General features: G+C 40.1%; 4 protein-coding genes across 5 annotated transcripts in view; 1 reads left to right on the forward strand and 3 right to left on the reverse strand.

Annotated features, from left to right (window-relative positions):
- LOC115358310 (pre-B-cell leukemia transcription factor 1) overlaps positions 1-4,526 on the forward strand; it is a 53,958-nt gene extending 49,432 nt beyond the window's left edge. Inside the window, exon 9 of one of the 2 annotated variants that reach the window (XM_030050223.1) lies at positions 1,318-4,526. In XM_030050223.1, coding sequence (XP_029906083.1) covers positions 1,318-1,410 — 93 coding nt within the window. In that variant the 3' untranslated portion in view covers positions 1,411-4,526. The remainder of the gene's footprint in view (positions 1-1,317) is intronic. The other variant, XM_030050224.1, reaches the window with a different exon arrangement.
- Positions 4,527-10,865: 6,339 nt separating this feature from the next.
- On the reverse strand, positions 10,866-13,411 carry med8 (mediator complex subunit 8). Its single transcript, XM_030049631.1, has 7 exons — positions 13,266-13,411; positions 12,854-12,975; positions 12,619-12,763; positions 12,383-12,523; positions 12,045-12,132; positions 11,734-11,973; positions 10,866-11,127 (listed from the first exon to the last, which is right to left on the reverse strand). The coding sequence occupies exons 1-7, from the start codon at positions 13,269-13,271 to the stop codon at positions 11,057-11,059; spliced, it is 813 nt and encodes a 270-aa protein (XP_029905491.1). The 5' UTR covers positions 13,272-13,411; the 3' UTR covers positions 10,866-11,056.
- Positions 13,412-13,519: 108 nt separating this feature from the next.
- Positions 13,520-18,368, reverse strand: aldh9a1a.1 (aldehyde dehydrogenase 9 family, member A1a, tandem duplicate 1). The gene is made up of 12 exons (XM_030049630.1): positions 18,214-18,368; positions 17,817-17,976; positions 17,302-17,447; positions 16,552-16,681; positions 16,269-16,403; positions 15,931-16,127; positions 15,678-15,818; positions 15,323-15,511; positions 15,135-15,222; positions 14,838-14,979; positions 14,387-14,499; positions 13,520-14,158 (listed from the first exon to the last, which is right to left on the reverse strand). The coding sequence occupies exons 2-12, from the start codon at positions 17,956-17,958 to the stop codon at positions 14,064-14,066; spliced, it is 1,518 nt and encodes a 505-aa protein (XP_029905490.1). The 5' UTR covers positions 17,959-17,976; positions 18,214-18,368; the 3' UTR covers positions 13,520-14,063.
- Positions 18,369-20,426: 2,058 nt separating this feature from the next.
- Positions 20,427-24,714, reverse strand: tmco1 (transmembrane and coiled-coil domains 1). Its single transcript, XM_030048950.1, has 7 exons — positions 24,472-24,714; positions 23,468-23,545; positions 23,321-23,380; positions 23,037-23,083; positions 22,862-22,929; positions 21,420-21,564; positions 20,427-20,913 (listed from the first exon to the last, which is right to left on the reverse strand). The coding sequence occupies exons 1-7, from the start codon at positions 24,539-24,541 to the stop codon at positions 20,815-20,817; spliced, it is 567 nt and encodes a 188-aa protein (XP_029904810.1). The 5' UTR covers positions 24,542-24,714; the 3' UTR covers positions 20,427-20,814.
- Positions 24,715-24,734: the final 20 nt, after the last annotated feature.

The raw sequence follows: 24,734 nt of genomic DNA on the forward strand, positions 1-24,734 counted from the left end.
TTCTCGCTCAGTCCTTTGACCTCACAGATATGGTTCTCCTTGGACGCCTGCTTGCTCTACCACATCTTACAGTGCCACAATATGCTGTTTTATTCACTTTTATACCCATGCAATGCATAATGTAAGAGCAGGAGATCTGTCTGCCAAGCTGTTTTCCCATGATTTATGTAGCTAGGACTACTAAGTTAAAAAATTTGGCTCTTCACTTGCCTTTTCTCCTGTTCTTTGATTGATATTGGGTGCTTCCACTGTGTTAGCTAAAATAGTTTTGAAAAGGAGTGGTATTTTTTTGTCATTTATTAATCTCATATATTTGCTCTCGCAGTATTTAATTGCTGTTATTAAGTATATTCACACCCCAGGATCCAAGAAAGCACAAAAAGTCGTATGCATATTGCAGAGACATATGAAGACTGATAATGCAGACGAGCAGATGAAGAAAGGATGAGAGACTTCATGAAAATGCCCCATCTGAAATGATGAAAAAAACGCTTCATATGCTTGATAATGACTGAGCAGATACATAATGCGTGTTGTGGTCGATTACAGCAGTAATTACAGTTTTGAAATAGGCAGAGTGACACCAAAGTCAGACATTCTACGATCTGACCCCTCCATTTCTGATTACAGACTGTCTGCTGCTTTAAATAACAGCCTTTGAAATGAAAGGCTGTCGAGGACCATTTCCAGTTTTTCCTGATGGCATGAAATTTACTATTAATATCCCAAATGCTCTTTAACAAGCCTGTTCCTGCCACTGGAAAGGGCTCCCATAGCTCTCATTGTATGTTAATTCCAATCTTTAATGTCATTAATTACTGTATGCCATTAATTAGGCTTGTTTTGCTTCATAGGCCTTTTCTAACAATTTCATCATAACACATATTATTCAAAGTGACAGGCATTTACCTTAAGACTCAACTCTTTTACAGACTCTTTTTTTTTTTTTTTCTTTCTTCATTATATGAATTTGAGTGTACAGTGCATGGCGAGGTAGTGCAACATGACTGCTGTTTATTTCTGCTTGGTTAAAAACATGAATTTTTATGTCAGTTGTGCTCTGAAACATTATCTCTAATTTGAGGAGGGTTCACGTTTCCTCCGATCCAGATTTGGCTCAAGGCTGTGGTTGACTCCACGTTGAATAGCTGAGGGTATAATGTTGCATTACATGCAGCGCTCACAGCATACCTTGCCCTCGGGACCTCCATGCATTGCACCTCGATGTTGCCATGTTATGGATGACCCAGCTGCACAAGTAATGAATGTGACTGCGTTGGACTCAATCCTCCTCCTGTCTCTCCTCTTTTCTCTCAGGCAAACGGTGGCTGGCAGGATGCTCCAACCCCCTCATCAGTGACTTCACCTACAGAAGGACCTGGAAGCGTTCACTCTGACACCTCCAACTGATCCCCCCTCCCCATCCTCCATCTTCCTCCTCCTCCACTACCACCTCCGCCGCTACAGTACCACATCCCCCCATCCCCCCAGCCCCGTCAGGACTGGACGTGACGTACGCGGTCACAAAGCAGGAGACATCTGGGGTCGGGGAGGGGGGGGTGGGGTCTAGGATGACGCTCTCACCATTATGGACAAATTTCCACTTTTCCTATGTGGACCACCGTGACACCGTTAGCAGCCTGTGTAGGGGACTCATAGCCACACTTTACAGTTTGTACAGTTTCCACATGACGTCCATGTTGCCTCTTTGTATTTCTCTTACAGTGTATTACACAGTAGGCACACCATTAGCAGTATATTGGCCCATGTCTTGTAAATTGAAAATGCTTTCACACTACCTCTATCAAAAACAAGAACAGAAGAAACAACAACAACAACAACAACAACAACAGACGGAAATTATTTGAAACGCTTCACTTTTTCCTCTTAGGAATTTTTGTAATTACTGAAATTTATACCAGCCCATGCCCTTTCATTTTGCCTCTGTCAAAACTTTTATGACTGTGCTCACAGGTTTTGGTTTGTTTGTCTCTTTGTTTTGTTTGTTTATCTATACAGTGCCAAAGTTCAACCCTGGAGGTGAATTTTGATAATGCTACATTTTGCTTTTTTATGTCATGACTTCTCACATTTTTCATGCCAGACTTTGTGAAATAACATTTTCTGTTAGCTGTGTACCGACCATATTAGTCACTTACTACCCACCCTCATTTTACACAGTTTGTATTCAGAACTTTTGCAACAGACATTGACATATAAGGCATTTTATATTTTATTGCCAGAGTAGTATGTATCCTGTACATACACAGTACTGTAGTATGGAGAATCGTGTTTGATCTGCAGTCTGTAAGCAAACAATATAGCAAACTCACAAAAAGGGGGGGTTGGGTCCCAGCATGAAGGACAGGCTGGGATCAACTCCCTTTTCTTAAGCTATGGTTTGATATATTTACAGCATCTGGAGAAAATTGACTCAAACCGTAAAAATTGAAAATTTGACCAGAAACACTAAATCGACGACTACATCAGCAACAATTATGACACGTCAGTATGTATTAAAGCACAATAACACCTAATGATTGCATTCGAAGGGTAACATTTGTATATGTCAAAGAGAAAATAATACAGAGGAGAATCTTTAGTAAGACTTAAATATAATACTCATATATTGAACAAATAGTGTACATACAGTACATTATCACTCATTGTCAGTGTGCATCAATGCGATCAATGTAGCCAAATACTGCTGGTAACCAAATCCACTTGTGGGCAAAAAAATAAATATCTCAATCTTATTCTTAATCTTAATTATGATTTAAAGGAACCACGTTGTAGAGATTTAACACATTGCATGTCTTTGTTCTGAATTTGCATTCAGTTTTCATTTGGTGCTGAAATAATTAGGGTGTTCATCCTTTCAACATTCAAGGGACCTTTTTTTTTTCTCTAAAATAACACACTGAAAAAGCCACATTCATAACGATAAAACAATCCAAAATGTGAAACTACATTTGTGACCTTTGTTGTATGTACAGTATAGTATTTGGTCTGACATTATTACAATAGTCCTCTTGAGATAGCAGCATTTACCATACTTTGATACCAAAAAAATGGCAGAATTTTCATTATCTACATTGGGATCAGCTTTATCAATATTTTGTTTTTCCTCTTTTTTTGTAGGATTTTATTATCTATGATACTAGTGAGCATCTCAAAATGCTCGACTCTGTACTCAAAGCCAAAAAAACAAAACAAAAACATGCCGTTGGAATACAGTTTATAGAAATTAAATTCAAACAAATACCCTGAAGGCACACAGATCCAGATGATGTTTGGATATATTTTTATGTCTCCATGTTGTGAATAACTCCTATCAGTTTTTTTTTTCCTCCTTGTTCTTCATTTTGATATTCTTTTGCTTGGTTACAGGACTGTTTTATTTTTTATGCTACCATTATATGTGAATTAGCCCAAGAATGCTCTATATATGTAGATATGCACCTTTACTCTTGTTTTGCATCTTTGAATTTGGACAGTATTCATTTTAATGCAGCTTAATGTCTTTAAAAACAAGCATATGGGGGTCCCAAATTATTTTGGGGGGAAAAAAAATTCTCTCTGGTGTTTTGTACTGTCAGACCATCGACTCGAGCCTTTAAAATGGCTACTGTCCCGATGAAGGTGACGTGAAAAGTTAGTGTTAACATCGCCCTGTGGCTTTGTTTTTTCAGCTTAACTGAATCCTTACAGCTTCAGTCTGATCCCAGCTAATATACAAAATAGTTACAGCATTGAGTTCACCACAGACTGAAAACCACTGCGTTCTTTTTTCTTTCTTTCTTTTTTTTTTTACTCAGTGCATTTGTATTTATTATACATGAATGAAAACATAGATGTGTCAGAGTTACAGAGTGGAGGGAAACCATTGTGTGATTATTACAGTAAGAAACCAACTCTGGACTTGCGATTGGTCAGAGTGGTTCTCTCTCGGTTCACCTGCGCCGCATTAAAGTCGAAGACCACAGAAGTGATACACTCGTCTCAATCCCGACTTCTTGAAAAAAGTTGATTGAACTGACAGCACTAGCCATGCCGCAAAACAGAAGGATTGTTTTTGCACCCCTCAAAAAAGGCTTAACTCTACTTTTCACATTGCCTGTCAAATATTATCGAAGCTTCATGTAATGATGCTTTTAGTTTTTGAATATAAAAGGAAAAGAGACATAAAAAGAAAAAGAAACTTAACAATTTGTAAAACATAAAATGTTTTATTTGTTGCATGTCTTTTGTTCTTCAATAAAATAACGTACTGCAGTGTTTTGAATGTTACTTCTTTTTTATAAGGATTTCAGAGTGAAATCGTGGAGCCTTTTTCTTGACAGGTTTTAACTTTTAAGATCTCTGCATATGTAAAAAGGTATCAAATGAAAAACTATTGTCTTTTTAATTCCAATTCAAAACCTGTTTTCTGTGGAGAAAAATAGCTAAAAGGTGTAGGTTTTATGGTCTCTTAATTTGTACTGGCAATGCATATCCCAAATAAATAGTTTCTTTTGTTGCATAAATTGCAGTTTTGTCATTTTTCCAGTCAACTTTGATGTAATTCTAGCGAATGTGGAAGTGAATTTCAGTATGCTTGGAAACTTGTGTGTGGGTTTTCTCCTCCAGACTTTTGTAATAAGGTCAGGGTCACAAGTTACTGTAGGACACAAGTTAACACGTTGTAGACTTGTCAGTCCCATACCTCTGGATAACACAGCATGTCACACTTCTGACCATGCTACACCATTGAAGGCATTTTCTCACTGCTCGCATGGCGTTGAAGCTGGGGCGAGCTGGTGAGGGTGTGAAGGGGACATTTTCACAGTTTTCGAAGTGAGTGAAGGCTGTGCGCTTACAGCAGGCAGACACTTCCTCCCCCTCCCTTTCCCCACACCCAGTGCTCCCTCCAAGGCATGGTTAATGTGCGTTCCCTGAAAGAGGCGGAATGTACACTTATCTCTCTCTTCCAGATAAATGAGACAGGATGTCTGATTCTGCTCCTCCAATTCATCCGTTTCTTTCCCTCCGCTGGAAAAAGGAGAAAGGGGTTGAGGCATCAACTTCTGGATTAGGAAGGAGTTCCCAGGAGCATCCAAATCAAAGAGCGTGACAGAGACTGTGGGAGTGACATATGCAAACATGATCAAATATAATTACATGGGGATGCCTCCTTGTTTCTATCAAAGGGTTTCTTTTAGCCACTGTTAGGGGAATGAAAGGGAAGAACTGCTGGACGTGCATGCCATAATTTATTCATGCGCTCCTACAAACCAAAAGGCATTGTGAGGTTGATTTAGTAATTACATGGTGAAAAGGTATAAATCCCATTCTGAGTAAAATCAGTGTACGTTCTTTTGAATGCGCTGGATAACATATTACACTGTAACGAATGCAATGAACATTTTAAGAGCGCTACACTGATCATTATCCATTTTACACGGGGAAAAAAAGGTGTAAATCCAATCATGAACAAAATCAGTATACAATTTCTGAACTCCTTTATTTATTAACAAATACCTTGACTGATACATGACACTAATAATTTAATATCACACGGGATAATTACTTCTCATTCTTATTGTCATTATTACTGTTAAACGTAGTAGTAGAGGTAATAATAGTGGCAATATTCATCAGTCTTGTATCTTTGGAGTTGGTGAATGTAGATTTTTGTCAGGTGAAGTAACTCAGCACACACAGTTTGTTATTCTAAGAGGCTTCTGTGTATTTGGTATGTGATTCCCCCACTCTGTTTGCTGCTGGTTGTCTTGTGTTTCTCTCCGAGGCTGACAGAGTGGAGGGTCAGCAGGGAGATAAGGCACACCTGGGTTTACCTGCTCTGGGGCGTCCCATTGCCTCTCTCCTGCCTGGTCCGTTTTTGTCCATTCTTTTGTCAGATTTGGTTTGCTTTGGTGGTTTTTTACACTTTTTTTTTACACAGTTTACACTAACAACATTCACCACACTACTTTCACTCACACACATCTGTGCACCTCCTGACACCACTGATGCCACATACCACAATCTTCTTGCTTATAGTTTGGTTGTTTGTAAATCAATTATTTTATGATGGAATATACTGCTGTTTGATCTCCCTTGTGTGTCTGAGCCTGAAGCCACTTCATGACAGATGAGAAGTGTAAATGATGCCCACAATATCTCAGCTGCCAATACAGAAAGAGTCAAGTGCACATTGTAGCATTTATTGACAATGAGAAGCTATTTCTCTCTTCAATTCAACTTTGAAGATGTCCTCTGCCCTGAAGGTTGTGTTAGTCTTCTTGTCTATTGATGAGGGGCTGATGTTCCTATATGTGAACCTTCTTTATGGAAACTTCAGCCTCAACATAAATTGTCTTGGATAATTTTTTTTTTTTCCTATTGGGAATAAATGGCTATATGTAAATGATTTGGCCTGGATCTTTATCACTGAAATAAATATGAGCCATACAGACCTTCAGCCATTTTACCATTGAGAAAAGATTAAACTTTTTTTTTTCTTTTTGTAATTTTGCCAACTAATGACCGCTGTCAAAATAAAGATTATGATAGAAAAAAATCAAGATCTTTAAGTAACTTCTCCCAGTGGGTGCCTTCCTACCCAGGTCTTCATATTGTCTTCATCTTCGTCCGCCTCCTCCTCTTCCCTGTCCCCTCACTCATTTCATTTAGTCAAAGTTATCACCATGCAGTGTAATGCTGTAAATCAAATGGCTCACAACAACAGGCCATTGCGATACAGGTAATAAGATGTGCTGTCTGTTGGCATTATCCATTTTTGTGCTTCACAACTGAAAACATCTCAAAATGTGTATTAATTAATAGCACACGATGTATTATGTATTACAGATTTGCCAAATACTTAAGTGCTTGATTAGTAGATAAAAAAAAATATTTAATAATAATTTTAAAATATTGGTTTAGTGCACATCTGAGGATTTTAATCGCTGGAAATGTATATCAATCATCAACTCAACCAGACTGCAATGCATGTGGCACATGGGGTTCAGGGCTCACATTATATCAATGACAGTAACAAGGTTCATAACAAGGCTGGCTTTATTCACGGTGCATAATGTGCATGAGTTATACCAATGTCTGCCAGCACAATACACATACACCACAGCGATACATGCCTGAGGGAACGGCTACTGGAGCAGAGACGTTGCAAGGTCTGAGGTCTGGGGGCACAAGATAATAGAGGCCCTTTGTTGTAGCTGAGGAGTTAGCTCAAGGAAAGCCTCTGCACTCTGCGGGGCAGTGCTGCATACACTAAGACTTGCTCTGTAGCGATGGAGCTCCTCTCTGACATGCACGCCAATTGTGTTGTTGAAACAAATAACTGTAACTTTGAAAATTCAAAGGAGAGGTTCGCACTTGGATCTGTAGGAACGGGGCCCATATAATTAGGGACTGTGGGTGTGTTCCAGTGAGTGGTGCAGATTTCAGATTTGGAAACCGTTCAGTTTGGCAGAGACTCTCGGTGGATTGCTATTGGAATGCTTCAGTCTCATATTGCCTATGCCACCCACATTTCTTTAATGAATTCCTCTGATCCTAAGTTTCATAAAGGAGACATTTGGAAAAGATTTCACAGATCAGTATGCGTCATCACAGCCTTTCAAGTTATTTAAACCGTGGAATATTTGAATTAGAATTTGCAGTATATTTGCCCATTTGGGGAGTGGGAGTTTAAGACTGTACACTGTTTCTTTATGTTTGCCTAAAGCTTCCATAATGAGCCAGATATGGACCTTATCCTGTTCTTCAAATATATGAAGAATTATCCCTTCAAAATTGTGCCAGGATATGCTCCTAATAAAGAAATGAAAATCAAAGTTATCTCTGTAAAACATGAATCAAAAATGAAATAAAAATGCAAAATATTTTGCTGTGATGATCAAGGACATTTGGATATACTGCTGTTGCAATAATTATCATATTTACAGCCACAGCAAAACTGGGATTGTTCACATATATTCTCATGCAGCAGCGCTCTGATTTGTTGTTTATTGTTTGTTTATTGTCTTCATTATTGTTTTTTTCATCTCCCCATAGTAACAGCAGCTTTTGAAGTGTCCTCCCTTAATTTCTGCACAAAAAGTAATTTCAGACATTTTCTCATTTCCATATGAAAACGTAGGACAACCCAAAGTTGATTATGTCAACATAAAGCATTTAGATATTGGACTTATTACCCAGTTATTACCCAGCTGATGCTTGTGCACCCTGGCATGTGCAGTATATTGAAATTTGGGCGGCAGCTGTCATGTTGGGTTTTCCCATGATCCAAAATGTACAGTTTGGCTCACACTAAATGTGCTGGATGTCCCTAAACTATCTCTCTTTCACACACACACTGCCTTGATTTATGAATTGAAAATAATATTGAAATTAATATTCAAAACGGAGGCTGACTTGACAAATTGTGTTTACAGATCAGGTCTGTGGAGTGTGTTGCGGTCCACAACAATGAAACACTGCTGACCCCTCATGGTCTATTTCGCTGAGGGTATCGGATGTCAATGAATGGCCCTGGGATCTAGACAGAGCATGCCATTTTCAATATTAAGAGCAAATTAATGATCAATTGCATAGCAGAGGGGAAAGATAACTGTCATGGTGTCATAGCGAAGGTGGTGTAGATGGCAGGACTGGTTTGCCATTACGATGTGTACCGCCCAGAAGCTTGCTATTTACATCTCTGCCTGAAGATAAATGATTTTAAATGATCAGCTAAATCACTATGATCACCTCTCCATTACACACCATCATGAATACGTAGTTCAAGAAATGGGAAACTTCTATTGATTTCCTCATCGTATGAAAGGGTTATGAGGAACAACCTTTATCCCTTCACTGTATTCATATTCATTCTGACTATTATCAACTACAGGACTTTAATTAAAAAAAAAAAAAAATGGAGAAAGAAAAAAAAATACATTTTTCAGGAACAACTGGGAAACTGGAACATTCAGCTTTGCTTTTAACAAAAAGCAAAAGTTTTGGTTTTGTTTGTCTTGAACAAATATGAGTTTTTCAAAACAACAGTAAAAATAATTATAGCCTACAGCTTAATGAAAAAGATAGAAAGTGAGACAAGGAGGAAATTTAAACAATAACCTCTGGGTACAGAAATGTGTAAACAGTGAATAAGTCAGTAGATTATGGTATTGATGCAAGTTAACATTCTGAAATCAAAGTACTCTCTTTTTTGTCCCTTTTGGTCTGTAGATGATGAGTTGTTGATCATCTACAGATTTGCATCAGCTGAGCGAGACAGCTGTAAAGGAGGGCATTCCTTCTCATTTTGCCTCAAATAAAACTGATAAAATAAATCAGTAATTTAGCATTAATAGTGTCAGATTACATAAAATAACTATACAATATATTTTTTTAAAAAGAAATGGAAAGAATTTAAAATACATATACAGTTGAAAGCTAGTCTACCTTTAATTTCATAACCTCAGATGCTGTCATGTCACTGCACAGCAAGGCCATGCTGCAATAAATGGAGATATGATCACAAAAGTTGCCTGGATGATCTAGATAATAATATACAAGTTCAAGTGACTCAGGTAGAGTCATGAACATAACTCAAACCAAAAATTAGAAAAATAAATAAACTAATTAAAAAAACAACACTAAGTCTAATGAAAACCCTTTGCTTTCAGACTTACTAAATCATGCAAAATACAAATAAATGTCACTTAGGTGGGGTCTCATTTAACCCACTCCACTACCACTTACTGTTACAGGCCATATTGCACAGAAAAGGAAGTGCAATAATCCATCTACTGCAACATCTTGAGTTGATCACCACTATATAGGAAAAATGATCCACCTTCTAACTTTCACTCTGAGTGTGGCACAAAACTGAGCACAGCCTTTCTGTTTTCTCTCAGGTTTGAGGGATAGGATATTGTCCATTAGCCCAAGTCTTTGTTTATAATTTAGACCTCATCTGTGGACGTCGAGTGTGACCTTGTGCAGCTTGAGCTGTCTCAGCAGAGCGCCTGGCCGTGGTGGCTGACACAGCGAGACGTCTGCCCGTTTGGGGACAGAGGGTGTATGTAGGTCAGCCATCGTCCTGCATCCTGTGACAGCAGCGTGGTCACTGCGCTGTGCAGCGGCGGCTCAGTGGGACAGGGATTGGAGTGGACAGACCCCGAGCATGGAGAGGCCCCTCACACGTCAGCATGAACTTTCTCATTTCCTCCCCTTAAACACTTTGACATTATCAGGCCAGACAGAGCAATGTCCACCCTCATTACTCTCACCTTCGTTGCTGTGAAATGGACAAAATATAAGCTCAAGAGCAATAAAAATGCCGTACTGAACAGACATCAAATCACGGTGCGTATGTGCAATGTGGAGATGCAGAGATGGTCATTTGATGGGATGACAGTAGGCCTGTATCTTCCTAAACCCATGGCACTGACGCCAAAGGGTATTTAATTGAGAGGTTAAGGTTACAGTTTTGACATGGTTTCTTAATAAAATTAACACAACCTGTGTGTTAAGATGTGAATGGCAAAAGAGTGTTTGAGGTGCACTTGCCACTGTAACAAAAAATGTAGTTATTTATTTGGGTTTAATTCACACCATAAAGCTTGAGAGTAATCATTTGAAAAATAGTATTTTTCAAAACAATTTAAAGACTGTTAACAGTGTACTCATTAAACAAGAAAATGTTTAATTTCACACATTTTATTTATTTATTTTTTTTAATGTCTGGGTGCAGCTCAAGTGAAAGCTGTCCATTCCATTAACGTTGATGTACTGCCATCTAGTGGCTCAAACATCGAGCCGCATTATGTAGCACTAAAAAACCCATCAACACATAAATAGTGCACCATGTCCACTATGAAAATATCACAGTATATTGGAACACTTTATTATACATTTGCCATGTAAACAGCTTTACAGAGAATTGAGGATATAACTACTTCAGCTCTTCAATCATGATAGAACAGCAAAGAAAGGTCACATTGTTGCCACTGTTGTAGGTGTGGCAGTCTCTCAGAGGTAAATACAGGCTCAAGTTTGGAGCTCATCGGTTGTAAGGATGCATGGAACCAGAGGCAGATTTTATGTTTGTCTTGATGCTGCTTGGCATTTTTCCTGTGAAAAAAAAATCAGATGGAAAAATATTAATTAAATGCATGTTAACCTTCCTAAGTGGTTTGGGTCAACAAAAAGCTGACAGTTGAAAATGGTGTAGTAGCCGCAGAAACCTTTCAAAAGTCTGCAAAGCTCAAGTGGCATCCAAGCCCAGTTATGATGGAACTGCAGTGAGTTGAATCTGGCACAAAACTTAAATAAACGCCTATTTTAGGATCCTATCTCAGTAAGAGCCATCTGATGCTCAGAATTTAAATTTGGAAATGTAAGAGATCCCAAGAGCTTACCAGATCCAATATACTGTGGAATCAGGAAAATATGGTTCTCTAGTAGTACATATTGTTTTACTTTAGGCAAACGTTTAAAAAAAAAAAAAATCTAATGCCAGCAAAAGCAAAAACTCAGGCACCTTTAATCTTTCATCTAGACTTTCAAAGTCATAAGAGTTTGTCATTTTGTTTGTTTCGTTGTCTTAAGATCCTTGGATGTGTTTAATCTCACCTGCACAAACCAATTCAATGTCTTCTTCAATGTTTTTAATCATCATTTTATGTTCAGTCACAGATAAACTTGAAAGCTTGGTGTGTAACTGTAGAGGGCTCCTACCTGGCTGCCCTTGTTGCTGTGGAGCCACAGGTCCTCCCATACCAGCTTGCTGGCCTGAACCACCTCCGATAGTGACTTGCTGTAAGGTTGGACCTCCACTAATCATGGCGCCCTGTCCTGGATGTCCAGGGGCCACTGGGCCCGGAGGCCTGCATTTAGAAAGCCCCTTCCCAAAGGCAACCGCTCCAACCAGTGCATTGGTGTCAGCGGGGTTGAAAGACGGTTTGTTCTGTCGTATTGCTGAAAGACAAGAAACTGTCAACAAACTGATTGCATGTTTATGTATTAAACAACTCAAGACGATAGCATACCTGCACTTTCTGCATCTCTGTCATCGCGAGGATTGTTCAGCTTCTCCAGCAGATTAGAACACAATTTATTCAACGTCTGAATCTGTTTCTGTGAAGGAAAAATATCACTACGGATTACTGACTGAAAATAGGAATTGCCAGTGAATACCTGCGACATACCATACAGCTATACACAGTCCATGGCAAATGAAAGATACATGTCAAATGTCAGTGTCAAATTAATTTTATGGGCATACAGTTGTTGCATGACACTCACTAAGAATTAAAGATCATATGTATGAGACAGCCTCAGTCCCTTGTGCTCCAACAACCACTATGCACAGCATTGAGTAAGTTACCTGTGCCACCTCGGGGCCGATACGTGCAGCCTCCGTACTTAGCTGCTTCTCCTGCTCCTCCACCTCTGGATCAGGCTTGGTCCGCAGGTGGTCTGGGACAATCTCATGGCTGAACACGGGGACACGCTGCTCTGTTAGTTTCTGGACATGAAAAACACAGAGCCGGGGTGAATAAAGAGCCCAAGAGGTCACCTCAGAGCAGACGGGTCACTGTCCTCCAGAGGAAAGATACTCACTGCTAAATCCTCATCTCGGTCTGGAGACAAAAGCAGCGGTATTATCACCTGGTTGCGAAGAGACGGTGTTTTCTCGTTTCTCAGCAGTTTATTGATCGTGTTAAGCTGACCGGACAGGAGAGCAAAGTTGTCCAAAACAGACGGCCTAGGACACAGAAACATACCAGAGCATCGTAAGGTAAAAGTGACAGGGGAGACATGAACGTCACTAAAAGCCAAACAACGCTTAACTCACCATGTTAAGCGTTCATACTCGTTTTCCAGCTTGTAAATAAAACTGTGAAGGGAGTTTTTGACGTGAGCCACCCGAGAAATCAGAGACTCAACGGACGCCTCCAGCTGTTTCTCCTCTCGTTGCTAGGTGAGACAACAAAAATCAACTGGATAAACAAGCAAACAATTCAACACTTCAGGCACATACAGACCAATCACATCGATATTTTGTGGTTAGTGCCGCAGTCTTATCTTAATTTATTGTTATCTTCATTATTTAGCTGAGTTAGCTAATGCTAACTTTAGCTAGCTACCTAAAGTTAACCTCAAATTAGCGGTATACAACTCAAACTCATGCCCAACGCCAATGAACGTCAGCTCATAGATTAAATAATAGTTTAGCAGCATGTCATCTAAGAGAAATTAAGAACTACCTGCATTTTGTTAACACTCCAGACACAAATACTGAGCCGGTTTTCAATAAGATGCTTCAACTCGCTGCCTTGTTGTACAACGTCCGGTTTGCTTTTTTCAAAATAAGAGCACGTGTTACAGCGTGCCGGTGTATGAATGCGTGCATCTATTTATCTATTCATCAAAAGAAATGACAATAACACATCAAAACTGCTGTTCCCCGAGACCCTCGATCAGTTTGTTTAATTCAGAAGCTAAATAAAAACGCACAACAATGTCTTACAAGGGAGTTTATTTTGTTAAAAAAGCGTTAGGTGTTGGCACAATGGTACTTCATTCATATAAAACCTGAAGCCAGCAGTGTTGAGGTTATAAAAGGCTTGAGTGTCCTATACCTACTTTATAATAATGCTGAGTCACAATTCAGAGGCTCAATGTTGGTAACTACAGCATTTTTTTTTTTTTTTTAAATGAAAAGTAGGTTCAATCTAAAAATAGGGCCTGTATTTATTATGTATGTTAAAATGCATGTGGCCATGTGTTAAACAGACTCATTTGAAGAATGAAGTTAATAAAGTGTTGTGAGCTGATTGGTGGTCATCCAGTTCTTCAGTTTTGTGAATTATTATTCATACAGGCATCTAGCTCCTCACATGTAATGCTGGTAATGTGTTCCACAGTAGAAATACACAGTAGAAACCAAATGAAGGTGCAAACAAAAGAGTTTAAGATGTTTTTGGTGCATATTGTCTAAACACTAGACAAGAGGGAGGTGCAGAGTGTTTTGTTCACAGTTGGGTAAACATGGAGAAAGGTATTTAGAAGAGGCTGTCAACGTCGCCCATCTCCACAACCACAGTCTTCAGCTGTGAGTAGTACTCGATAGTCACTTGGCCATTCTCTCTACCAAAACCTGGCAAAACACAACGGAGAACATGAGGTGATTTAATACAGGAGCACTTGGCATTTTATTGATCTGCCCTACTTTAATGTAGAATAAAGATAATTAATTTTAATCAGAGCAATCAAATTTGACACTTATGAACTCTACACACAGTAATGTGACAATGACTTTGCAGCTACAATGACCTAAACACTAAGTCTTCTTCCTTAAACTTCATAGGTCATTGTGACATCCCACCTGACATTTTGTATCCTCCAAATGGCACTTCCACAGGACTAATGTTGTAGTTGTTTATGAAGCAAGTTCCTGCCTGCAGGTTCTCAGCCACACGATGGGCTCGTCCTATATCCCTGCAGTGAGAGAAGAGAGAAAACAAGAATAATGACCACTAGACAAGGCATTTAGATCATAACAAGGAACATGAATAGTATGCATGCAGACTGTGATGTGGCTTCATTTGTCCTCCAGCCACAAAAAGTCACCATGCTTTATTTTTAAACAAAAAAAAAAAAAGTCTGTAATCGCCATGCTTTAATACTTGCTTTGTGGAAACCCTGCGCAACATCCAACTGGAAGCAATAACTTTCTAATCTTCAAGTATGAAAGGTCAGGGCTGTGTATCAGCTGTTGCATCAGACTGCAGAGTTATGAAAAACTCAACTATGTACTGTCTTTTTTTAATGCTGACCTGGTGAAAACCCCCGAGGCCAATCCAAACGTGGTGTTGTTGGCTCTCTGGAGAACTTCTTCCTCCGTATCGAAAGGCAAAACAGACATAACCGGGCCAAAGATCTCCTCCTTCACACATGTCATGTCATCTCGGCAGTTATCTTTGTCAGAGAAATTGTGTGGAACATATGAGTGACGCACAAATATGCAGATGGGATAAAAACTGCGTCAAACTATTTGAAGTCACATGATCGGCAGTCAGGAATAGAAATTATTGTTTAAAAAGAGTAAATGAAAAATGTTTCAAAAGACACACCGAGTACACAAGGTGACATGAAGTAGCCCCCTTTTAGTTTGGGATCACTGGGGGTGAAAGGCTCCCCTCCACAAAGCACTCTAGCTCCCTGGGAAAACGTACGAGATATTAGTCAAACAACTCATTGTACCCATGTGGATCATTACAGCCTCATCTTATCTAATCAGTTAAAATGATTAATCATGCACCTCCTTCTTGGCCTGAGCAACAAACCCCAACACTTTTTCCAGGTGTGGCTTGCTGATCAGTGCTCCCATAAGGGTGTCCTTCAGCAGAGGGTCACCAACACGAATGGCCTTTGTCCTCTTGACCACTTCTTCCAGAAACTGTGGCATGATCTCTCTTTGCACAAACACTCGGGTCCCATTGCAGCAAACCTACAAAATTGAAGCTAAATTTTAACTGATCACAACTGACAAAAAAAAAGGCCTATGATCAGGTCACAGTTGACACGATTGAGTGCACTGTGACATTCATGAATACTGGACAATAGTTTCCTAAAGAAAGCATGATCCTGCATAAATAAAGTCCCCACTGCCTCACCTCTCCTTGTGAGAGGTAGTTTGCCATGAGCGCTCCCCTCACTGCATTCTCCATCTCACAGTCCTTGAAGATGATGAGTGGAGATTTCCCTCCCAGCTCGAGAGTCACAGGCTTCACCCCCTTTGCAGACATTTCCATGATCTGAGTGCAAGAGAGACATGTTATTGTTAATGTGCAATGACTGGCTCCAACTTTTCAGCTATGGCCTATTAATGTTATATTAGAAATCATAGTTTGTTTTTCATCTGTGTACCTTTTTGCCTGTTGGAACACTACCAGTGAAGGAGACTTTGGCGACCATAGGGTGGTGGCAGAGCAAGGTGCCAGTCTCAGCTCCGCCTTGTACCACATTGAAGAGCCCTTCAGGTACCCCTGCCTCTTTGTAGATCTCAGCCAGTATGACAGCAGTCACAGGAGTCATTGGAGAGGGTTTAAATACCATGGCATTACCTAAAAGTGTGTAAAAATTCAACAGTACAGGTCTATGCAGCTGTTTATGATCAAGAACAGAAAAGGCATGGGATTGAATTTAAAATGAACATATCAAACAGGAAAGTGTACACTACACACACACAGCTGTGGCAAACTCACCACATGCCAGGGCAGGAGCAGATTTCCATGCTGCTATCTGGAAGGGGTAGTTCCAGGCACCAATTCCCACACACACACCCAGAGGCTCCCTTCTTGTGTAAGCAAACGCTCCCCCGGGAAGCTGGATATGCTGGCCTGCAGAAAATGACAGGACAAATGAGTTACACAAAAAAACACCACTATGTGTAAAGCTGTAGGCCTTTGATACAAACAGAATAAGCATTTTAAGACACAAAAAAGATGATCATAAACGCTTGTCAGAATAGATTGAAAGAGCACCCACCTGATAGAGTACCAGCCATGCCGGCATAGTATTCAATGCACTGCCAGGCAATATCGATATCCACCTGTGCTTCAGTAATGGATTTGCCATTGTTGATCACTTCCAGCTTAGCAATGTTGTCCCTTCGCTCCTATTTACATTTGAGATGCACAAGTGTAAGAAAAAAGTGCAAAAAATTTTTTTAAATTAGTGTACTGAGGTTACTTTACTGCAGGGCCAAAACCACCATTTCAGCATTGGGGGGACAGACATTTTGGGAATGCCTGAACATTGAATTGCAAATATATTCCAGCAATATTTTTGGGGGGGGGGGACATTTTTGGAGTGCCTGAACATTGGGGGGGACTTGTACCTCTCAATGTATATGGGTGTTTGGGCCTTACTTTACTCGCATTATATTTGTTTTCCTAGGATTATGCAATGAGATTATGCAATTGCACAGTGACAAATGGGTTTCAAGTCCTTGTCTGCATAACATCAAAGAGTTTAAAGAAGGACACAAACAATTAGGCTTTATTCTGCACAAATGTAGGCCAGCGGTGATGCAAGATATTAATTTATTTAATGAGTAACTACTATCCTCTGGTCCACTGGCAAGATTTCAAATCTAATTTAGTTGCACAACACTTTCAAATTTCCCTGCTTGCTTTTTGGCAGTCTAAGTGGAGATGACAGATATTGCTCAATAACAGGGACAAAACCATTAGCTGCTCTCCAACCTGGATGACACTATCAATTCAGCCATCTTACCCTTATGATGCGGGCGGCCTCCAGCATGATTCGAGCCCTCTCCATGCCTGCCATCTTGCTCCATTTCAGGTAGGCAGTGTGGGCACTCTTTATGGCCTGATCCACCTCCTCAGCCCCACAGGGTACCATCTGACATAAAACACGGCCTGCAGGGACAGAGGCAAAAATGGCATGCTGACAGCAAGTAGACAGAGTGATAAACTGGATGACCCCCAAGGCAAATACACAAACTGGCCAGATCCTTTACAAGCTGAAAGAATAGGGATTTTTCTACCATCTACATTAACAATTTAACAAACACTGCTGACAAACAGAGTCAAGTTCTTGTGTGACATTCAATCCAAAAGATTATTACACCCAACAGAGGAATTCAGTTGCATAACAGTTTCACCTCATGATGACCCTGGACAGCCCCACTAACCCACAAACCTTTGGACATGGCTCACACATTTTTCCACATTTATCAGCACAAACCTTCAACTTATGCTTTACACAGACTACAATGCGCTTTTTACCAGTGGCGGGCTCAAACACGGGCTCGGCGTTTTTCTCATCCGTGGGTTTGACTCGTCTTCCTCCCCAGTAGTTCAGATGGTCATTGACGAGAACAGTGCCCGTCGAGGCGGCTGGCATCGTGTCAAGAAGTGACTGGGCCATTTTAACGAGTCAAAGTACCTGCAAGAGCACATTAACCAAAACATCAGCAGTGATCTATAGCGTTGCACGGCCAGAGCACGGTTCACTTTTCCCGTTACTTGTGTTATTACACGCAAATACACGGCCGTGAACTGCACCAGGCTAACTAGCATGAGAATAAGCAGCATGCTGAGAGTTTGCAAAGGCTAGCGGCGCCGCGCACATGGAGCCATTAGCGAGATATTAACAGGAAGAAAAAAATGTTAGCTACTTTACCGTGTAGGCTCTTGCTAACGGAGTGGATTCAAGCTTTGAAACCCAAGTCCAAACAGGACAAATTGACAATATAAAGCCTCGCAGTGAATGGGACCACGCCTCTTCTTCTTACGTAACGCCAGGAGCTGGAGTTTGTCTCCCGGGTCCATTGAGGACAAACCGGGATAAATAATAGTTCACTACAGAGGGAAGTAGGTTGGCTGTGTTATTATGTAGCAACTGCTTGACAATCTTGTTTTGACAACCGTGAAAATAGTCACCTTTGTGCGGTTCCTAAATATAATGAGGTGAATATTATGGGGAAAATGTCCCTGCGTACAGGAAGAGCATTGAAGTACAACGCGGTTGCACCGCAGAAAATGTGACAGTAACGACCAAATGAAGAAAAAAGGGGCTGACTTCTACGAAGTATGATGACACCGACTTTCACAGACAGCTTTAAAGGTTCCTGTTGCAATATTATATTCTTTCTTATGGTAGGTGTTTTTAATGTTTTTGCAAAAAAAAAAAAAAAAAAAAAAAAAAGTAGCTCAAGCGCAACCAAACCACACTGAGAAAACAAGCAAGGTTTAGTAAGTAAACTGGATTGTTTATTACAATAACAATAAAAAGGACTGTTTGTGCATTCAGCCTCAATATGCCACCTTTTCAAATCCAAGACAATTAAAGTCTCAGGTAGTAGGCTTCACTTTGCTGGACTATTTGGATGAGGATGATGAGAATGAAGGAAAAAGCCATACAGATTGCACTGGCTTTTCAGAATAAGAGGATTCCCTGCCTCCTGTTTAAGTGTACAGCTTCGACTGGCATTAAGATGTAAAACAAAGCAAAGTGCAGAAGCCTAAATGCAAAGCAAATGGGAATAGGAAACTCAAAATAAGACAATCAGGCATATGACTTGCAGGTTCAGTTATTTCCCTCTTAACTAGTGAGGAAGCTTTGAGTAAAGGCAAGTAACCTGCAAAGTGTAGATCTGTGACCAAGGTTGAAGGCTGTCTTAGTACTGGACAAGTCCAATGTAGGAATATTTATGACTGAGCAGCAAGATGGTGCTGAAACTTCATTGATCTAGGAGAAAATGTTTTGTCACTTGCCCCCTCCAGGAAACCCAGAATAAGGACAGCTCCAGAGCCAGTAGGGATTTTATGACGTGTTTGACTTGTCTGCAGCAGGATGGTTATCCATGTGGGGCTTGAACCCAGGATTTCCAGCTGAAACAGGGTCTCTTTAAACATTTGGCTGCCTGCTACCCAAAGAGAATGCTTGCACAGCAAAATGTCCCAAGCAGATAAAGCCCAGTAGAAACCTCTTTATGGCGTGATCCACCTCCTCAGCCCCACAAGGTAACCTACCATCTGACACAAAACACAACCTGCAGAGACAGAGGCAAAAATGGCACACCAAACTGAAGAACTGGATGACCTCCAGGACGAATATACAAACTAGCCAGATCCTGTACAAGTTGAAAGAATTAGGCTACATTAACAGTTTAACAAAAACTGCAGAGTCAAGTTTGTGTGACATTTTTGTTATGCAATGAAAAAGATTACAACACGCTACAGATGAATTCAGTTAACAGCCACATGATAGCCTGACCTCATGATGACCCTAGACAGACATCCTCAGGGCATGGCTCATATGTTTATTCAACTTCGAGGTTGCATGCATGACAGTAATTCCTCCCTGACAGTTCTTCATGTCCACTGGCTTGTTTCCTATACTCCCCTGCACCAGCTCTATGTCTACGCACAGGAGGTACATTTGACTTGCAACAGCACTTTCATTTCCAGGAGTTGTGACCAGACTCCCTCTTAAAACAAGAACTATTATCACTGGGAAGCCAAACCATCTGAATCACATTTCTGAAAATTACGACGATGTAACTTTAATCTGATCCTGGTGAAATCGACGCCACTGTGTCTTCTGATCACTGACCCATTTTCAAAGCAATTTTGACATTTCAAAAACAAATTTTCAAAACAGTTTTGAAAATCTTGAAGCCATTTGAAATGTTTCGAAAGTTTCAAACTTGACATCTCTGCATTTAACCAAGTTATTACCAAACCCTGAACCCATCTTTCACATTGTTAAGGTACCATATCTACAACAATGCCTCATCAGCATTGAAAATAAGCAATATGTGTGACTGCCATTCTTAAACTCAATAAATCTAATTATTGTACAATCATGCATTCAAATAAAATACACTAAAATTTAATGATAAAACGTTTTTAATCTGTAACAAATGAGGACACAGAGAATGACTTACAACAATACTGATGACTTCATTAAAAAGGTGACTTTGCCAATTTATAGCCAAGTTCCAAAACAATGTATGGCATGTGCTGCATACAAGGTGGACACATTATTGTCCTTTATAAATCACAACAATTAAATTATTTTCTAAGGGAACATATTTTAAAATGAAACACCACAAGAATGAGGAAACAAACTGAAGTGTGCAGGTAGTGATTCCGTAGCTGCAACAGGTAATGCAATCCCAGTGTGGCCTGAGCTGCTCTGTGCTCTGATGAGGGAGCCACCACCTCCGGTCACACAGTCACAGTCAATGAGCAGCACTGCTGAAACTGTCTGAGGTGATTAGGAAAACCTGGCCGCTTGGGGAGGGGGTCCCAGAAAGCCTCCAGCTTGCTTTGTTGCAGCTCTGGAGGGAGCAAGACCCAGCATCTTCTGAATGTTCTGGAGAGACATGAGACCAATCAGGCACTGAGCAGAAAAACAACCTCCTCCCAGTAATAGGTGAAAGGCACAAATAATTGGATTTGCTGGCTTAAGTTCATGTGAGTCAGGTTTGGGTGGACAGTGGATGTAAAAGCACATTTAATTCCCAACCTTGGGCATTACCAGAGTATTTAAACATACAAATCAGTAAGATTTATACCATCCCAAGGCATAAAATCACCATAATATATCAGTGGTTTGATAGGGTTACTGATTAATGTATTAATACCTATGGCTCATTCATTACTTTGCTAGGTGTTGAGATTTCTAGCTATTAAAACTTCCCAGCCTTTAGAGACTTCTGTGGGAAAAAAAACAAACAAAAAAAAAAAAAAACTCTCATCAGAACTTTGCCCACCTGAATCATAAATTATGGTGAAATATGCTTTTAATTTTCTTGCATATCAAAAAGGCTTTGACCCCAACCAATCCAGTTGTACAGGTGTCACAACAGTAAAAGTTACCTGTCTGATGGACATGGTGCAAAGGATGTAGAGGAAGATAAAGGAGCAGTCTGTGTAATCCTCGCCCAGTAGGTTACGATGTGACAGTCCTTGGATGTAGGACAGGGGGACAAATGGCAATTTGGCTACAACCCTTCCATCAAAACTGAAAAAAGAATGAAAGAGAAAAAAACTGGTGAAGGCTAGACAACACAAAGTGAAGGATGCACATTTTAAAGTAGAGGACACCAGATTTATAAGTAGCTGAAGATTTTGCCCAACACTGTACGATGAAAGCAATTTTTGACCTGAGTATAACATTCAGGACTCCTTTTATGTAATACATCTGTGTTTGATAATAATTATAATTATTATCTCTGACTGGAGGTAGCCTGAAGGGGATCATGTGTTTAGTCAGGTGCGTCTGTGTGTGTGTCTGTTGGCAACTAATCTCACATACTACTGGGCTTATCAGCCTAAGTTTTTTATGTGCAGGGTTGTGACTGTATGATGAAGAATGTCTCGTGGTTGCAGTGATTCAAAACCTTTGAAAGAAGTTTGTTCTGGGTACTTTCATTCCCTTTCTTCATTCACTGTCTAGCTTGCTCAAACACCACTGCTCTATCCCATTCTTTCTCTCTCCGCATACCACTGGGCCTATCAAACTAATATGTTTTTTTTTTATCCTGCTGTGGCCGTGTTTGCTCCAAATGAGGGTTAAAAAATTGAGCTGACAATCAAGTGAAACACGGCGTCAAACATATCAGAGGCTGTAATCTATCAACAAGCGGGAGTTAAAACGGATTAAATATCCTGATGCTTCATGACTGTAAAAAATGATGTGTAAAAGTAAAACAGCTGCTGCTTGAGGAACCTATTAGCTCCTTGAAGTATCATGTATTTTGGGGGAAACTGTCTACTCTAAAGGGACAGAGACAAGGGCAGGGAGGTCTAGGCCTCTGTGTGTGTGTGTGTGTGTGTGTGTGTGTGTGTGTGTGTGTGTGTGTGTGTGTGTGTGTGTGTGTGTGTGTGTGAGAGAGAGAGACAAAAAACAAGTACAACTGGTATTCTAACTGAAACCCTTACACAGTCCCTTACCCAATCTATATAGAACTGCAAATTGAATTTAATTGTGACCTTCTGAATCAGAATCAAATCAGCAAATCACTGATCATACCTAGCCCTATAAAATAATGTGTAATACAGAATACCAGTTATGCATTAGTTACGTCCTGAGCAGACAAGACTTCCTGAGCACTACATCATAAACACTAGCTGATCCAGTCATTGGCAGTGGTGTTATCTGGTAGTTATTGGTAAAATGAAATAAAAGTGTAGGTGCTTATTTCTCTATGGCCACCAACTGCTACACTCACACATTATTAAAATGTAATATGAGAGCTAACCATCTTATCAAAAGTGAAAAATTGTTTTAAATCTTTGTAACACTGTGTAACACTTACATGGAGTTGAACATGCCCATCAGTGCTGTAAAGCAGAAGCCTATGGCAAACATGGACTTCATGCGTACCTAAAAACAAACAGAAAAGTAAAACAATAAATGCAATTAAGTAATTTCCAACCCAGTGAACATTAGATCATAAACTAACAACTGCACTGTAATCAGCTGTCTCTCACCATAGACAGGTCTCTGTTGTTGTTCTTCAGTTTCTCTTCTTGTCTCTCTGTAACATATGAGAAGCATGTTACTTATCAAGAAATGCAATATTGAGGAAAATAACTGTTTTAAAACACAGTGTATTTGAGTTTTCCTGTTCAATCAATCAAATAAGGCTTAGTTTATAGTTTTATCTTTAAACTCCAGTTTCTTATTTTATCTTTAATCACAGTCTATCACCTCACATTTAATGCACACCAATTGATTAAATCAGTCCATAGGATGGGACTGATCAGGATCTTACCAATCTTCTTCTTTTGTTGACGTCCTGCAGATTCTGTGATGGTTTCCTTTTTCTTTTCAACTGGAATCAAACATCCAACAGTGAATGTCGGCAGTGCAGATCAAACAATCAGTGTGATAATTAGTATGAATCATAATGGTCACTTACGTTTTTTGCTTTGTTTTTCTACCTCAGCCTTTAGTCTCTTGTACTTTTCGGTCCGATACACTAAAACCCATGTAATACCTGAGGAAGAAAATGTGAAGATATTATTATTGGATGCACTGCATGAGGCCACAGGTGAAACTATAGGGCACAGATGGCACACTACAGCAAGATGACGTCTGCACTGACCACAGACTCTTAGAGACAAATCCAGTTACTTTTGAGAGCTCTATTTCAAGTCCAGGTCATCACTGACTGTCCCACAAGGAACCTATGATAATATGCCTATTACAGTGCGCATCATGTGTGTACCTAGCATTACAGTCCAGGCCAGTGTCTTTAAACAGGATTAGCTTGTGCAGTGGGGATGTGGGAGCCTGTTACCATACACTGTCTCAGTGGAGCTGAATGACAACAGGTCTCCTTCTACAGCATTAAAGAATAACTTTAAAGCATCTATGGGTTCAAACAGTTCAGTGCCCATTCATTCCCAGTTTGTCTGGGACGTGTTTTGTGGCCGAGTCTTTCCTTGAGCATTCTGGTACTTCTACATTTGTAGCATAGGCCTATATGTGGCAACAAACATATTTGCTGAGAGAGACATTTTACACACAAAACAAAGTTTCTGTTTTATTTCCTTTTTGGAATGTAATTCTCTGGTGATTTTGATAATTTCTGTTATTAAAAACGTGTGAACACATTCCTTTAAATGAGTTTTGTGAATTTTACGATGAAACCTTGTTTGTACGTTAGCTGTCTGTGAAGTTACTGACAGAAGTGCGTTAGCTAGGCTGGCTAAGCCAGTTTAGCATTAGCCGGTTAGTTAGCTCGCCAAACGCCTGTCTTTATCAGTAGTCACGTTAGAAATCACATCAATCACAATGCCGACTGATGTGTGTATCTTTCCTGTATATGTATTAATTTACATTTTTACCCGGGTTAAGTCCTAACAGTAAAGAGTGAGCTGTCGACGTCGTGTCACCAGAGCGGTTCGCCAGCTCGCTTACCTTCGGCTAACAGCGCCGTGCACACAGAGATGAAAACGATGAGGATTGTGTCCGCAAACATAGTACTCATGGTTGTGGCCGGTCAAGTTCACTGCTCCGTCAATCAAACTGCAGATACGGCTATCCGATTCAGTGCTAAAATACAGACCCTCACCACATTACACTAATCTGTCTCAAGGTACCACTGTGCTAGCTCAGCACTAGTGGAAAGGTCACACAAGGAAAAGCATTTCCGGTTCAGCTGCTTCATTCATCGTGCTCAG

Source organism: Myripristis murdjan, chromosome 4 (genome assembly GCF_902150065.1).
Source record: "Myripristis murdjan chromosome 4, fMyrMur1.1, whole genome shotgun sequence".
Lineage (NCBI taxonomy): Eukaryota > Metazoa > Chordata > Actinopteri > Holocentriformes > Holocentridae > Myripristis > Myripristis murdjan.